Source organism: Rhincodon typus, chromosome 31 (assembly GCF_021869965.1).
Source record: "Rhincodon typus isolate 14 chromosome 31, sRhiTyp1.1, whole genome shotgun sequence".
NCBI lineage: Eukaryota > Metazoa > Chordata > Chondrichthyes > Orectolobiformes > Rhincodontidae > Rhincodon > Rhincodon typus.
This window is the reverse complement of record NC_063362.1, coordinates 12,152,611-12,169,931: the sequence shown is the minus strand read 5'-3', so window position 1 is coordinate 12,169,931 and position 17,321 is coordinate 12,152,611. Positions and strand designations below refer to the sequence as shown.

Below are 17,321 nucleotides of genomic sequence, written 5' to 3'. Positions count from 1 at the left end.
TGCTTGGTTATCGTAATTACATCTGCCATTTTGCTTTAGTGTAGAATATTCTGGAATTCTAAATATATTTTAGCAACACCTATTCAAATCTCTAATTACTCGGACACTTCAGTGATATGTCCTTAATGATGGCCATCAATGATTTGTGATTGTACACTGGATATCATTGCCATATTTCTTGTATGCCTCATCACAACTAATGACTTTTACTGGAAATGGTCCCTAATCTTATTGTTATGCATAACCTGGGGTGTCAGTTCACAGAAGCAACTAAAGTTTTTGAAGAATGAGGAGAGAAATTAAATCTATGAATTTCTAAATGAAGTGGTTGTCATATTAATTTGTCCAGTATATTATCGTATACATTTCTGATCTACTTGACTCACTGTTCTAGTCACATTTCTTGTATCAGCACTATTCTCCATCTAAATTTGATAAGTCCACTTTTAGAATGTGTTTTTCCTTCATAAATCCAATACAAACTGGCCACCAGCCTCTCACAAATATCGCAATGTGGTTTTAATTCCCTCTGCAACAGACTTCTATTTGAATCTGCTGTCAGGGGCTGTTGTTTGTTTGTTTAAAAAAGGATGCACAATGTGAATTCTACCTGAATAAAGATTTTTAATTATGCCCATTGCTTCTCTTCAAATAATTTTGTAGAAAACTGAAGCACAAGTCACTTGATGTTAAACAAAGATATCCTTAGTACTGTACTCAGAGTGAACGGTAGTGATACAGCTTGTGAAATTAGATACACTGCACATGTCGTGACTACACAAACCAAAAGCAGCTCAGAGTCACAATTAGCGCTGTACTAAAGTATCAAGTCTGAGGTCAGGCTTTTGGGAGAGTTTCAGGCCTTCAAGTAAAAGTTTGATGGCATTACAGACACAAAAGACATTTCACTGAATAATTTTAATCATGCACTTGTGAAACATAATCTATTTCATTTGTTTTATTTTGCTAAACTTTATTTTGGACAATACTGAGGGAAAGGAATAGAAATGAAAATACTTTCCAGGAAGCATTTAGAGCTAATTGTGAAATTGCAGAGTCAGGGTAACAAGCTTAGATCAGAAAATACCAAATGTGGACATATCAGTTTCATGGGAGAAAAATTCACAAAAATATGAGAACCCAAAGCCAAGTTGTACAGATAAGTGCACACAGTTTTCAGGAATTTTATTAACATTGATACAGCTTAATGGATGGACATTGAATTGGATTCCCCTAGACACACTTGAATGTCCCAGGGTCACTCACTGCATTACACACTCGTTGGCTCCCACAATTATTTGCAAAACACGCATGCACTAGACTTTAAGATTCTCACCTCATGAACCATTTCCCATTAGTGACTGGCAAAAATAGCCTTATGCAGCAGCACAAAATAGAAAGCATGCTACTTGTCCATTGATTTTAACTGGATGCAGTATAAAATAAGTGGCCTGCACACTCTTGCTCATTTTGTGACTGTAGAAAATACATTTCACCTCCAATATGTCCTTTATTAGATGCTGAAACAATCAAATTCCAAAACCTTACACTTCTCTATATTCTTATAGACTAATATTCACTTGACAATCTCATAGGTTAGTCAACAGCATGACTGACTTTCTAGCTATGTCACCCAACTAGTTCATGGACAGCAGGGTTAACAGGAGCAATGTAACAATAAAGTTACAAGTACCTTGACAGCATCACACATAATTGAAAAATATGCTACTATTAACGGAGGTTGAAACTTTCTGGAGCTTAAGAAGTTTTCAGCTTGAAACTTAGAATGAATGAATGTTTTGCAAGTGGAACTGATGCAAGCTCACATGCACTCTCATCTCAGAGTTCTACCCAATAGTAAATCTGAATGGTGGTACCTTCATCTTCCATAAGCCCTTCAAAGTGTCAGATCCATTTTTAATATTGACCACAACTTAATTAAAACAAGACGGTAAATCCAAACAACTAAGTGACCTCTCAGCTTATCAATCGATGTACCTTACAGCACTGACTCTCATTCTTGGAGTGATCTATCAAAGCTTTAGGTCTGTTAGGCCTCATCCTTCTAATTGTTTGTCACAAATCATATGAAAACAATCAAGTGAAATAATACAACTACAGCACTACTGTGCCTGAAAAATACATTTCACAACAAAAAAGGAAAAGAGCATTTATTTGCATCATGCTTGGAGTTTAATGATTCTCATGAAATTAGGTGAGAATTGTTGGTTGCATTGTTCTGCAAATCTTTCACACTGTGTCGAATACTTAACACATAGCTGGATCATGTTACTGTAAAGGTCAAGCATGCTGAGCTTGGAGTGTGATGAAGGAACATCATGGGTCAAAGCAGATGCTGCATTGTTCCTCTGACCTGGGGATGCCAAAAGGTCCCCAAAATGATAAAATGTCTTAACTCTCCATTGTTAATAGAGCTTTCCTAGCTGAGTTTAATATTAGCAAATCTGGAAGCTGGCTATATATATGCCCTCTTGGCTGCAATAGTGTTAGCCAGGCAGACTGCACAAGCTAAAGTTACAGAAAAGAAAAAGGTAACCTGTCTATGAAGAAAAAATCTGCAGTATAAGTTCTGACCAATTTAACCTCGCTTGATTTAAAATGTTAAAAATTAAATGGAGCAGCTAGGAAAATGAAAATGAGATATTCTTGTGTACAGGATTTCAAACAGTGGTATTTGTGAGGGGTTCTGTGAGACCTCTGGCCCATCATCAGACTGCTATATAGCTCCATACCTGTCAGCATTAGTTTTTTACCGCAATAAAAGCAAAGCTTTGTTTGAGTAGCTGACATTTTCTTTCAGAAGTCAGAACAGGGAATTTGTGGGACTGTGCCACAATATAAGGAAGGATCTTGAGGAGAGCTTTTGGATTTATTGATGGTCGCTTGGCTTAGTGTCAATATTGGCAGGGTTCTTGTGAGTACATCAATATTTCAAACCTTTAAAGATAGGTTTATCCAGAAAAATGCTCTATCTTTAGGCAACACAGTGTGGAGCTGAAGGAACACAGCAGGTCAGGCAGCATGAGAGGAGCAGGTAAGTCGACGTTTCAGGTCAGGATCCTTCTTCAGAAATGGAGAGGGGAAAGAGAGCTGGGAAATAAATAGTGGGAGGAGGGGTGGAGCTGTGGCAATGGTGATAGGTGGATGCAGGTAGGGGGTAGTGAGGATTGGTCAGTGGGAAGGGTAAGGCGGATAGGTGGAGAAGATGATGGACAGGTTGTGTAAGGTCAAGGAGTTGGGGATGAGAGGGAGGTTTGGATGTGGGATCTGCCGGGAATGGTGAGATTTTAAAACTGGTGAATTCGATGTTCAGGCCATCGGGCTGTAAGCTCCTGAGGTGGAAAATGAGGTGCTGTTCCTCCAGTTTGTGTGTGGCGTCATTGTGGCACTGGAGGAGGCCCAGGATGGATATGTCATCAAGGGAGTGGGAGGGGGAGTTAAAATGTTTGGCGACTGGAAGGTGTTGTTGATTATTGCGTACAGAGCGCAGATGGTCCACAAAATGGTCCTTGAGTCTGCACTTGGTCTCATCGATGTAGAGGAGGCCACATCGGAAGCAATGGATACAATAGACCAGGTTGGAGGTTGTACAGGTGAACCCCAGTCAGATATGGAAAGTTTGCTTTGGGCCTTGGATGGAGGTGAGGGGGGAGGTGTAGGGGCAGGTGTAGCACTTCCTGTGGTGGCAGAAAAAGGTGCTAGGGGTGGTGGGGTTAGGGGGGTGTGTGGAGCGGATGAGGGATTCGCAGAGTGAGTGGTCCCTATGAAAAGCAGATAGGAGTGGGGAGGGAAATATCTCTTTAGTTGTGGGGTTGGATTGTAGGAGGCGGAAGTGATAGAATCCCCCTTGTTCTCACATACCACCCCACCAACCTCCGCATCCAGCACATCATTCCATGCCATTTCTGCCTCCTACAATCTGACCCCACAACTACAGAGATATTTCCCTCCCCACCCCTATCTGCCTTTTGTAGGGACCACTCACTCCTCGACTCCCTCGTCTGCTCCACACTCCTCACTAATCCCACCACCTCTGGCACCTTTCCCTGCAATCACAGGAAGTGCTACACTTGTCCCTATACCTCCAACCTCACCTCCGTCCAAGGCCCAAAGCAAACTTTCCATATCTGACTGGGGTTCACCTGTACATCCTCCAACCTGGTCTACTGTATCCATTTCTCCCGATGTGGCCTCTTCTACATCAGTGAGACCAAGCACAGACTCAGGGACCGTTTTGTGGAGCATTTGCACTCCGTATGAGATAATCGACAACACCTTCCAGTCACCAACCATTTTAATTCCCACTCCCACTCCCTTGATGACGTGTCCATCCTGGGCCTCCTCCAGTGCCACAATGACGCCACACGCAAACTGGAGGAACAACACCTCATATTCCACCTCGAGAGCTTACAGCCCAATGGGTTGAGCATAGAATTCACCAGTTTTAAAATCTCCCCACTCCCGGCCTCATCCCACATCCAAACCTCCTTCTCATCCCCACCTCCTTGACCTGACACAACCTGTCCATCATCTTCCCCACCTATCCGCCCCACGCTTCTCACTGACCAATCCCCACTACCCCCTACCTGCATCCAATCTATCACCATCCCACCTACCTTCCCCAGCCCTACCCATCCTCTTTCCGACCTCCTTGACCTGACACAACCTGTCCATCTTCTCTCCCACCTATCCATCCCACCCATCCCACTGATCAATCCCCACCACTGCCTACCTGCATCCACCTATCACCATCGCACCTATCTTTCCCCACCCCACCCTTCCTCCCTCTATTTATTTCCCAACTCCCTTCCCCGTCCCCAGTTCTGAAGAAGGGCCCCAAACCAAAATGTTGACTTTCCTACTCTGATGCTGCCTGACCTGCTGTGTTCCTCCAGCTCCACACTGTGTTGTCTCTGACTCCAGCATCTGCAGTTCTTGCTATCTCAGTCTTAGGCGTCCGTACTTAACTATGGCTTTGCCATCAAGAACAGAAAGAAATATATAAAGACCTCAAAGTGGATGGATATTATTATGCAATCAGCCTTTGCTATGTAGCCATGTTAGTGAGTTGTCTAAATTGTTGATACAAAAAAGAATTGCAACTAAACTGAAGCATAGTTATTAAGGAACTAGGAGAGCATTTATAACCAATTGCACCTTGCAGGCTGGACTAGATCTTTTGCTGTGAATGGTCTCACACCATCCTCTCAGGTGGCAAGCCACTTACATCAGGATCTCAGATGGGTGGAACATGGTTGGTCATGTTCTATAGTAACAGAGGAATAGATTGTGTAACAGGTTACAAGCCGAGCCCACAGTTCTAGTGGCAATGAGACAAATTCTCAATTTAAATTGGAAAGTCAGCCAAGTTGGCCAAATATGCTTGCCCATGGTGGGTTTTTACAGCTTTCAGGCCAAGGCACTTGACAATTGCGCTGACCAATGCTGACAGGTTTACCCTCCGAAGGCCATCAGCTATTTACCCGTCCCAGGTAAACATTGTGGAGGGATAGATGGTTTTTACCATTTACCTCTATGGATGAAGGAGAAGGTAACGTGTCAGCTGAAAGTCTGACAGTGAACAATAGGCAGGAAGAAAACCAAGGGATAAGTATTAAGCCGAAGAGAAGAATTAACGCTGGATTTCAACTGCTGCAGAAATAGTCAACATCTGCCTATATTCCCTATTTGACTTGGAACTTGGAAGAAACATACTGTTGCCAATAACATAAAGCTCAGTGTCGACGAAATGAAAAGTGACAGCTTCGATGTATTTAGTTTGACTCTGTAGGGCAGTTCTGGGCCTCAAAGGTCAGTCTCCCAGGAGTGTGTGACTAACACAAACACAAATATCACAATTTGCAAATTCTTCATAAAGTATTCAGTCTGTCCCTATATTTCAGCCTATCACTGCAAATAATCACTTTGAGCACTGGAATTAATCACCAACTTATCAATGACATGATGAGTAACAAGTTGGCACAGCTGAAAATACGTGGCAAAGCCTTATGAAATGTTTTTTTCAGTTGAATCTTATCTCTGAGCACAAATGGGTTCGAGAAGGCAGGCAGACTAGTTATCAGAAAGTGCATTTAATTTCCAATTTGTAACAGCTAATGCAAAAATCTGACGGGAAATGAGTGTGTCAGGTCAAATCTCTGTAAATAAGGGAATTGGTATTAATGACTGTCTGGCATTAGTCAGAAGTATACCTACAAATCAAAGTTCTGTTAGCTCACACTGGGCAGCCATTTTGGTTTCAAGAATGGGGCATAAAATAAGGACTTCAACCAGTCAATACAGCAATATGTTAAAGAAAATTGGGTGTAAATTTGGCTTGCTTGTGATCTCACTTATATCAGAAAGCAAATACTTTACAGCTTTTCCATAAATACTGATAGGTAAAGTGCTGGTGAGGGCAAAAGCAAAGATTCTTTATTTAACTGTCTGAGCACAAAGGTGACGGAAAGTCACAGGGTGAAGATGTTCAGCCTCCATGAAAGTCCAACGAGGGTCAACGCCTACAGGGGAGAAATAGGGGGTGAGGAGGTGAAGGAACTGAGAAAGGGTAAGGTTGGAAAATATTTTATAGTCAGTATGCATACCTCTGGATTATTTTGAAACTGACTCAGCTGAGAAGAGGGCTCAGACAAATTATTTAATGAGAGAAGAAAGCATTTTATCGCACGTTAGCTGAACCCAAAATCTGAAAGGATATAAAGGGGTAACAAGAGGGCAAGGCAGCATGCTGGGGAGATTCTAGAACTTCAGACTCAAGGAAAAAGCACGAGTCTGGCATGAGTGTTAACAGAAACAAATGACCTTCTGAAAAAAAGGAAAGGTTTGGCAGGACTGCATTGTGTACTTGGACTTAGTCAATCATAAGACTAGGAGAAAGTGATTAGATGTCAGACAACACAGGATACCTGCAAGTACACATGAAGATAAGACAGATGCAATAACTCACAGGTGAAAGGCTTAATGCTGCTGTGTATGTGCTTGTGCTGCTTTAATCCAGACGAAGTGGCAAAGGTTTTTCCACAGTCAGGGCAAGCGTGTGCCCGGGCTCCCACATGTTGAGACCTGATGTGTCGCTGGAGATTGCTTGGATCAGTGAAGACCTGATGAATTGGAAAAAGAGAGAGAGAGAGAGCAATAATAAAGCAAGTCATTGGGAACCTTGCACAGCAACCTGTTAAAGGGGACTGTCCTGGTCCCATGTATTAGAGATCTCTTTAAAACAGGATCAACAATTATTGCAGAGGAATCTCAATATCAGAAGGGAAGAATTTCAGGACCACGGGGAGTAAAACTAATTGAGCAACTCTTTCAAAAAGCAGACACAAACACGATGGTCTAGATATTTTAAAGCCAATGTTTTTGGATGTGTAATGAGTAGGTGGGACTTGAACCCATACATCCCCAATCGGAGGCAGGAACTCTACCACTGCACCAATAGGACCCTCAATGCTATTGCACCTAATATAGAAATTGACCTTACAATTCTGTGATTAAGGATCTTATGCAACTGAGCTGGCCAGGCGCTTCCCTGTACTGCAGTTATTTTTGTATTAATTTGGCTTCATGTTCATTTAAGTGCTATGTCGCAGATTTTGCACCTTTGATCCCATTGCATAGCTGGGTTCTGTACATGCCTGGTGTTTGGTAAAATTTACTACCGATGTAACTGTGGTATATAGCTCTACACCTGCTTAACCAGCAGGAGATAGGCTGTCAGCAATACCTCCACAATGACTCATTTTTCAGAGAAAAGTGGAACAAAGCAGCCTTCTTGCTGGGATCTTTACAACGTAATCTAACTAGACCACTTGGAGCTGGAATCTATGTGTGGCCAGACTCCTGGTTATCAGTTTATTAGACTAGGTTTGGCCATTATGAAGGCTTCACCGACAAAGACTGTTATTTTAATATCCTTCTAATCAGAGGAACTCTTGTGGTATCCCTCCCTATGAGCCAAGAGACTGGGATTTCAATCCCATCTGCTCCACAGGTTTGTAATAACATTGCTGAACAGGTTGATATTGAAAAAAAAATTGTATTTAGACAGTAATCAAATACTTACTTATTATTTGCCTTCTGTTAACAAGATTGCATTACAGAGCTAAAGTTAAAGTGTTTATGGCCTTGTGGTAATATCTGTACCTCTGAGCCATGATACCTCAGTTCAAATCCAATCTGCTCCAGGAGTAATAGCAATATCTCTGAGCACATTGATTTGAAAATATCCACAGAGCTAAAGTAAAGGGAATTGTGGTACAGTGGTAGTGCCGCTACTCCTGGGATAGAAGGTCTAGCTTCAAGACCCACTTGGAGGTGACCTGAACAGTTTGGATAAAATAACTACAGAGCTAAGGTTTGAAGGACAGAGGGCAACTCTGGGATAGCAGAGGAAAATCAAATTCAGATGCGTAACTTTCTATGTAGAATCATGCACTCAATAACAATACATTTATAAACATCACTTAACAAAACATCAGTTAAATGTCCCAAGGTACTTAACTTTATCAATAAAACACTTCTGACACTGAGTCAGATACTTGAGGAGATGACTGAAGGATTTGCTTTCAGGAGCACATTAAAGGAAAAGTGAGTGGTAAAGAGGCAGAAATGTTCCCGCTGGGAATCCTGGAGTTGAATCATAGAATCCCTACAGTGTGGAAACAGGCCATTCAGCCCAACAAGTTCACACCGCCCTTCTGAAGAGCATCCCACCCAGACCCATTCCCCTACCCCTGCATTTCCTCATGTCTAACCCACCTAACCCAAACATCCCTGAACAGAATGGGCAATTTAGCATGGCCAATCCACCCACCCTGCATATCTTTGGACTGTGGGAGGAAACCGGAGCACCCGGAGGAAATCCACACCGACAGTCACCTGAAGGTAAGAATCAAACCTGGGTCCCTGGTGCCGTGAGGCAGTAATGCTAACCACTGAGCCACTGTGATGCCCAGAGGGTCAAGACAGCTGAAAGCAGGCTGCCAATGTGTGGAGTGAATAAAATTGGGATGTGCAACAGCCAAATTGGAGCACAGAGGCCATAGGTTGGATACTAACTTGGAAATGGTTCTGTCTTGGCTTTAAACAATTGCCACAAATGGAAACAATGGCCAGGGAATAGAATTTGTGGCAGGGCTCAACAGCAAAGGCTTTTGCCTTACCAATAGTTAATTGGAGGAAATTTCTGCTCAAACAATAGGAGATGTTATACACAAATAATTTAATAAATCAGGCATTGCAAAGGTCAAGAGAAGTGCTGTGAGACAGAGCTGAGGGTTGTCAGCATATGAATGTGGAATCTCATGCTGAGTTTGGTGACAATATCACTGAGGGGAAGCATATAAATAAAAAATCAAAGGCCAAGCCTAGATTCTTGAACAGGTGATGGTGTGGGAGCAGGAATCAGTACAGGTATGACTTGATAGTTTAGGAATGAAATGTGGCAAGATTCACATACATCACGGCAGAACCTTTAGTGTCACATAATCACAAATGGATAAGTTTTTCAAAAGTTGATGAATTACCAACAGGGTTGTTTCTGGTTATTTATGAAAATAAGATGGTGACTAAGAGAGATTTCAGAAGTTAATTCTATGGACTAATATGGCAATAATGTATCAGAAAAGGGAAAAGGAAATAGAATTTGGGGGTACGAATTGTAGCACCACAATATTGACTGAGGTTAAAAACAGTAGTCCAATTTTGCTTTAAAGTAAAATGGGACAGGAGCTCTGCTGTTACTGAACTTCTGACAGCATCCAGGGTTTACAGCTCCAGTGATGTTTGTTGAGCTCTAACAGCACTTCACAGAAAATTAAATACTTTTGAATCAAGTTTCTTGAGCTGTACTGTGATTCTGGAAGGCAGGGTGGATATGTAAGACCTAGACTGCCTTTCTTTATGTGTGAGTGAAGCAGCATGACATTGGGACATTTCATTGAGCAGTACAAGGTTAAACAGCATTGTACTACTGATTCTGCTCCTATGATGCTGCTTAGCCTGCTGTGTTCATCCAGCTCTGCACCTTGTTGTCTCGGATTCTCCAGCATTTGCAGTTCTTACTATCTCTTGTACTAGTGATTGTTCGCAGTCCCACCTTAAGAAACAAAGAAACCTTTTCCCTCCCTTTTACTCAACAGAAAGATGACACAACCTAAAACTCTGCTCAGATCACCACCTGATAAGAATTTGAATCAGCAGAAACTCAAACAGTGGAAGGAAAGAGTCTTGTTTCTTTTCTCTAAATTTCAAGCACCAGCTTTCAATCTTTTGTTTACCTTTCTATTCATCTCCTTATCATTCACCTTGCCAGCACATCATCCCCCCCTCCCAAACCCATCTGATGCACAGGGAGTTTTTTACTAACGATTTAAGTGTAATTGTTTAGGAACTATATATTTGAAATATGGTAAAGGATCAAATGAGATTGGAATGAACTCTACTCATTAGCACAAGGAAGTGGTAGATGCAGGTACAGTTACAGTATTTAAAAGTAATTTGGACAGGTACATTAATAGGAAAGATTTAGAAGGATATGGCCAAACACAGGCAAATGGGACCAATATACATTGGGAAACTTGGTTGGCATGGACAAATTGGACCAAAAGGTCTGTTTCCGTACTGTATGACTGTAGACAGGGTGAACACAGAAATGGTGTCCAGAACAGGGGAGACAGTCTAAGGATACAGGGTAGATGATTTAGGACTGAGATTTGCTTCCCCCCAGAGAGTGGTGAGCCTGTGGAATTCACCGCCATAGAAAGTAGTTGAATGTTTTCAAGCAGGAAACAGACCTGGTTTTTAAAGCTAAAGGGAGTAAAGAGATTTGGGACAAAATGGGAACAGGCCATTGGGTAGGATAATCAGCCCATGATGATATTGAATGGCCGAACAGGCTCAAAGGGCTGATTGGCCTGTTCCTGGGTTTCCATGCAATTTGCAAATCACTATGTTGTGATTTTACACAGCAATCCAGTCAGTCCTACAGTCTGCAATGTCTCAGGTAGGACTGATACACTGTTCAATTTCAGCTGCTTCCAGCATCAACACAGCCAGAGGCTGCAATGTCATGGTCAGTCCTATTGTAGATACCTGCAATACGTGACTCACTTTCTAGACATTTTGTAAGCGTTCAGCCTCTGTCCTGTGTTTATTTTTCTATAACAACCTGTTCAGAGGTGTTATTACACACCTCTGGAGCAGGTAAGACTTGAACCCAGGTCTCTTGGTGCAGGAGTGTGGACTGAGCCTCTGCAAAACAACAGCCATTAGCTTCTGTACTGTTATATCTCTACGTCTAGTAATGCCTGTTATGCTTAAATTAATTTCACCAGGATTTTATCGCATGTCTTTTCCAAAGTTGCCGTCAGTATGAGATACAAGTTCTGAGTGATGTGATACTGAAGCCCAGTTAATTGCATGGGAGAGATTTGTCAGAAATTGCCCATTAAGCAAATCCCACCAGTGTACTTTCCAATCGACATGCCAGAGAAAAGAGGGTGAATTTCCAAATAATCAGGACTCCAGTTAATTAGTAAATAATTAACCTGAGCCTCATTAATCAGAATCCCTGCTAACCAGCTGCCATTGTATCAGTTTAACTAATGATTTCAAAGAAAGAACTAATAACAGTATAAACAATGAGACAATGAAAGGTTTGGCTCTTCTTACCTTCAACCTTACCTTATCACAATTTTCACATTCAAAGCGTTTGCCACTATCATGTGACATTTGATGGCGAATCAGGTTGGACTTCCAGTTGAAGGCTTTCGGACATTGGTCACACTTATACTCACGTTCCTCACTGTGAATGATCATGTGTTGTTCTAGGCTGCACCAACAGGACAGAGGAGATAGACAACTTAGCGCCAAAAGTCAACCAGATGTAAGACAGTTTTTACATATCCTTGAAAAAGAAACTTCAGCTCTCCTGCTATTCCAGTGGGTAAATCTATTGCCTGTAGTGGCACTGAGTCCAGGAGATCCCGAGTTCATTCTATGGCCTTACTGCTTTCAGTCATTGTACCAATTAGGGCGTTGCAATTAGTCAGTGCCCAAGTCTAAGAGCAGACCTGCTGAGCTTTTCCAGCAACTTCTGCTTTAGCCCTTCAGTGTGCCACTTTGAAAGCGTACATATGTGGCCATTGGCGTGAGCATGGGATTGGGCTCAACATGAATGGCCCCTATAGCTGACTGACTCACTGATGCTCACTGTTAGGGGCTCACACAAGAAGAGCCAACACCGACAATGAAGGTGGCAGAGAGTTTTGAGACCACACACTGTTGTGTATCCTACTTACTCTTCAGGGGAGAGGTAGGGGTGGCAGCTATACACAAGCTGGGGAGAAAGTTTCTGTAAAAAGTATGTAATCCAGACTCCTAACATGAGAAGAAAGAAATCATAAACCACGCAGAACAAAAGAGCAGGTTTTAACAGTTAGAATCAAATATTTACCAAATAAGGAGGGGTTTTACTGACCCAGCACAAAGATAAGCAGTTAACAGACTGGGATTTCCAATCTGGGAGCCATCCATTTGCGAGTGCGCCGAAGGCTGTATTCAGGAGCAGCAAAATCATTTGCGACAACAATATATTCTCATTATTAACTACTTTAGCTAAACAGACTTCCAGGAAATGACTGAAAGGACATTGTAGCTTCTACAAACACTACCATATACAAATGACTTCCCTCCCTTTTCTCCCACCTCCTCCACCCCAAGTCCACTTGAAAGAGAATGGGAAACAAAGCTTTATCTCACTAAATTACTGGAAGTTGCAGCAGCGAGGGGGCTAAACTTTTACAAATTAATCCCAGCAGTGCAGTTAAACAATAGTTAATGAACATTTAGTCGAGCACTGCTCAATTAGTGAATGAATAGTTGTAATTTAAATTATAGCAAGTGATAAGAAACTGGAGTATTTCACAAATTTAAAAGTACTATGTTACACAAAGCTGTTTTGACATACAAACATAGGACAGAACTTATGATTGTTACTGCTGTCATCAAAAGTGAGTAACTTAAGGTTAATATCTGCATTAAATAACTATAGACAGGAACTGAGTACAGGAGCTTTGAATGGACATACAGAAGTGGGACTGGGGTGACAAGATCCCTTGAATCATTTCGACAGCAGTAGGATAAACTGAGTGGAGAAATGGCAGGGTTTTTCGAAATGGATGAGCTGCAAGTGGGTCAGTTCACCTCTCTAGTTTATGACGTTTCTCTGAGCAGTGCTTCACTCACCTCACACATTCTCTCTAAACAGGGAATAACATATGAGCACGAAGCTTACCCTCTTTCATTATGGCCCCTGCTGTTCAGGACAAATGTTAAATTCATCCACGCTATCATGTCAAATATTAAAAATAGAATGAAAGTGGGGATGGTGTGGAAAAGGGAAGCTATGAATATCGCCATTTGGAGAAGCCTCTGCCATTAATTGACCTGTCCTTCCTCCTGTTGTGCAGCTCCAGAGTTTCAACGTTTGACACAGATTAAGTAATGGTTTGTGGGAAGTCTCGGCACGCTGTAGTGAGTGCGTGGAGCTGACGCCAGCAGCAAAGGGTTTAAGGTGCCACCTTCCCCAGCCATTAGCCTGCGATCCAACGTACCTGTATTCATTGGGGAATATCCGATCGCAGTCCTTACACTCGTGAAGCTGCTCGTCACCCAGCTGGCTCTGCTTGAACTCTTCGTTGATGGTGGTGAAGATGGCATTAACGTTGTTGCAGGCATAGGCCTGGTGTCGCCGCAGTGCCACTTTCGAGCGGAACAGCTCGTCGCAGTCTTCACATCGGTACCGCTGTTCGTCTGTGGGAGCCGGTGCACGAAGAAAGATCCACGCACCGGGTGAAAGAAATGGCAAAGAAATAAGGAGGAAGTTAAAGATTTGAGTAGAGAATCAGTTAAAATCATGCAGGGAAAAGGACTCCGGCCGAATGCTGTGAGGGCCTGCGCTGTGTAATCATAAATTATTGCAGCCCAAGTTCAAACAAATTAAAGAAAGGGAGCAGCTATTATTGAGTTTACGAGGCAGCATCCTGCTCCCTGTGCCAAGTCAAACAATCCACTGGATGCTGTAAATTTTCCAACAGAACAACTGGTGTGAAGGGGTCAGTTCTGCCTGGGTTCTGCCCCCACACCTCTCACTTCGACAAGAATCCCACCGTTCCCTCCTCCCCACACTCGACATTTCTGCCTGTGCATCTCTGTTGTCATCGACAGCACTTGAGACAAAAGAGGAATGAAAGACCGAAAGTAAAATCGGGCCCTAATGGGTTTCAAAAAAAAATAAAGAGCCAAAGAAAGCAGAGTTATGTGGCCTGTGTACACAAATCCACAAAGCCAGTTCCTCTGGAGACAGAAAACTGAGCAGCTCATTCAAACTTCACTCATTGGCTGCACACAGGTCACCTTTCATTCTTCCTGTGCTCCACCATCTCTCCTCCTGCCAGAGTTTACTTTCCTTATAGTTCACAAGATGCTAGCTGACAACTCTACCAGAGGTTGGTTACACACCTCCCTCAAACGCCTCATTACGTTTAAGCCTTTACAGATGGCCTGGGTGACATCGCACCCCAAGTCAAGGCTAAGGTCAGGGCCCAGTTGCCAGAAATGTGCATTCCCAGTGCAGGTTCCATGCAAGAATCCATCTTTAATTCCCCCCTTTCTCTCCCTAACTCAGAGATGCTTGGGTCTGTTGTAACACCTGACCTTGGCTGGTTAAAATTTACTCACTTATAATTGACTGAGGATGGGACTGAGGGCCTTGCTAGTTTCTGTGTCTCAGTAACACAACACAAGGTGCTTTAGCCCATGGAGGCAGGAGGGTTAGCTCCCCCCACCCCGACCCCTCTGCTGATACAGAAAGGGTTCATAAATGTACGCCCACTCAGCTAAACACACAGACTGACCTTTAAGTAAATCAGGCACCAAGCCCAAGATGATGAAAAAATTGGGTCTAAATTACAACATTGATTTTACTTCAGAAAGTACTCCATTAGCTGTAAAGTGCTTTGCGATATCTTGTAGTTGCAAAATGCACCATATAAATGCAACACAGTGTGGAGCTGGAGGAACACAGCAGGTCGGGCAGCATCAGAGGAGCAGGAAAGTCAATGTTTCAGGTTTACATCCTTCATCAGGACTGGGGAGGGGGAAGGGAGCTCAGAAATAAATAGTGGGGGGTGGGGCTGGGGGAAGGTAGGTGGGATGGTGGTGATGCAGGTAGGGGACAGTGCGGATTGGTCAGTGGGAAGGGTGGGGCGGATAGGTGGGAAAGAAGATGGACAGGTTGAGTCAGGTCAAGGAGGTGGGGATGAGAGGGAGGGTTGGACATGCGATGAGGGCTGGGGGTGGGGAGATTTTGAAACTGGTGAATTCTATGTTGAGGCCGTAGGGTAGTAAGCTCCTGAGGTGGAATATGAGATGTTGTTCCTCCAGTTTGTGGGTGGTGTCATTGTGACACTGGAGGAGGCCCAGGATGCACATGTCACCCAGGGAGTGGGAGGGGGAGTTAAAATGGTCGGCAACTGGAAGGTGTTGTTGGTTATAGCGTACAGAGCGCAGATGCTCCGTGAGTCTGTCGCTGAGTCTGTGTTTGGTCTCAGTGATGTAGAGGAGGCCACACTAGAGCAATGGATACAGTAGACGAGGTTGGACGATGTACAGGTGAACCCCTGTCGAATATGGAAAGTTTGCTTTGGGCCTTGGATGGAGGTGAGAGGGGACGTGTCACGATGGAGCGTGTAAACCCAAAATGTCAGCTTTCCTGCTCCTCTGATGCTGCCTGGCCTGCTGTGTTCCTCCAGCTCCACACTGTGTTACCTCTGACTCCAACATCTGCCATTCTTACTATCCCCATATAAACACAAGTCTTTTCCTTTTTTGTTCTGCACCCTGATGTGGTTTAATATCTCATCATCCAGCTGAAATATTAAGGCTGGAGAAGAGGAAACTGGGAGGAATTAAATAAAGCAAAAAGTAACCTGGCACACATTTCCTTGCAACGAGTCAACCAAAGTTGGGCTTTTGTTGCAACCAGGTGGAAGTCACTGACCACAGACTGGGTCCACTGCCACTGCATCGCACAGGGGTGCAAGGAAAGAGATGGGTCAAAGTTGGGATGACTGAGCGTTCCCACCTTCCCGAGAGGAATGGGGGAGGGGTGAAAAATCACAAACGGCTTTTCTCAGAAGCTGGCTGGATCTCCATTTGAGAACACAAAAAGAGTGCATCACTGTGGGCTTCAGTTACGTTCGTTGATTTAGAGATTTGCAATCAAATGGAGATATGTTGCATGGAGAGACAACGCATTGTCTCACCGATCAGATAGGGAAGGTACTGCATTGCCTTATCCACAATCAGATAGAGAATCACTGCTTGGGGTCCTCTGGGGTCAGGTGGAATGGCACTGCATTATCTCATCATGATTCTGTAGAGAGGCAATATGTGGTTTTGTCACGATCAGTTGGAGAGACACCGCATTGTTTAGCCATGATCAGACAAAGGCAACCACTGCCCAATTTAATCATTTGTCTATGTACTTACTACAAGCCTTACCATCAAGGTTTGGTGGCATTGTCCCATCAGGATAGACGCCGTCCTTCATAAAAACCAACAGTTCGTCGCCCGATTTAACCTCTTTAATTACTTTATAGTAAATCTGGAAGTAAGATTAAATAGAGGATTAATCTAGGCTGTGAAACAGACAGGGACTTTGTAGACTTAGACAGCAAGAGCAGCAATTACTTCACCCTGCAAAATAAATTGGGATTCTGCAGATTCATAGCAACTAATACCAATAGTTCCTTCACTATAAATCCAGTACACAGGGCTGGAACATAAATCTCAGCCCTGAATAACATTCTGTCTCATTGCCCAGATCTGCATTCTAACCTAAAGTGAAAGATTCTCTAGCTTCACTTTGCAGTCTTCATACAGGGAAGCATTAAATGGAATTTGCAATCCTGCTGAACAATTCTCCACAGCTAAAGTGTAGGAGCTTGAAATGGTAGATATTTCAAATGCTTAAGAGCAAGTATTGAGATATCAATCAGAAGCTGTTCAGTGCTTAAGGCTGGTCTAGTAACAATCACTTTGAAGCTTGTTGGGTTCTCAAGTTGATGGTAGTGACTTAGTGAATCAGAGGTAGTAGGAACTGCAGATGCTGGAGAATCCGAGACAACAAGTTGCAGGGCTGGATGAACACAGCAGGCCAAGCAGCATCATAGGAGCAGAAAGGCTGACGTTTCGGGCCTAAGGGTCTAGGCCCGAAA

At 43.2% G+C, this 17,321-nt stretch overlaps 1 protein-coding gene across 1 annotated transcript in view; it reads right to left on the bottom strand.

Moving 5' to 3' along the window:
• The window catches only part of prdm16 (PR domain containing 16), a 151,216-nt gene that overhangs the window by 79,025 nt on the left and 54,870 nt on the right, over positions 1-17,321 (bottom strand). The window contains exons 2-5 of the mRNA XM_048614876.1: positions 16,606-16,708; positions 13,656-13,854; positions 11,725-11,872; positions 6,989-7,142 (exon numbers count right to left, since the gene is read on the bottom strand). Coding sequence (XP_048470833.1) covers positions 6,989-7,142; positions 11,725-11,872; positions 13,656-13,854; positions 16,606-16,654 — 550 coding nt within the window. The 5' untranslated portion in view covers positions 16,655-16,708. The remainder of the gene's footprint in view (positions 1-6,988; positions 7,143-11,724; positions 11,873-13,655; positions 13,855-16,605; positions 16,709-17,321) is intronic.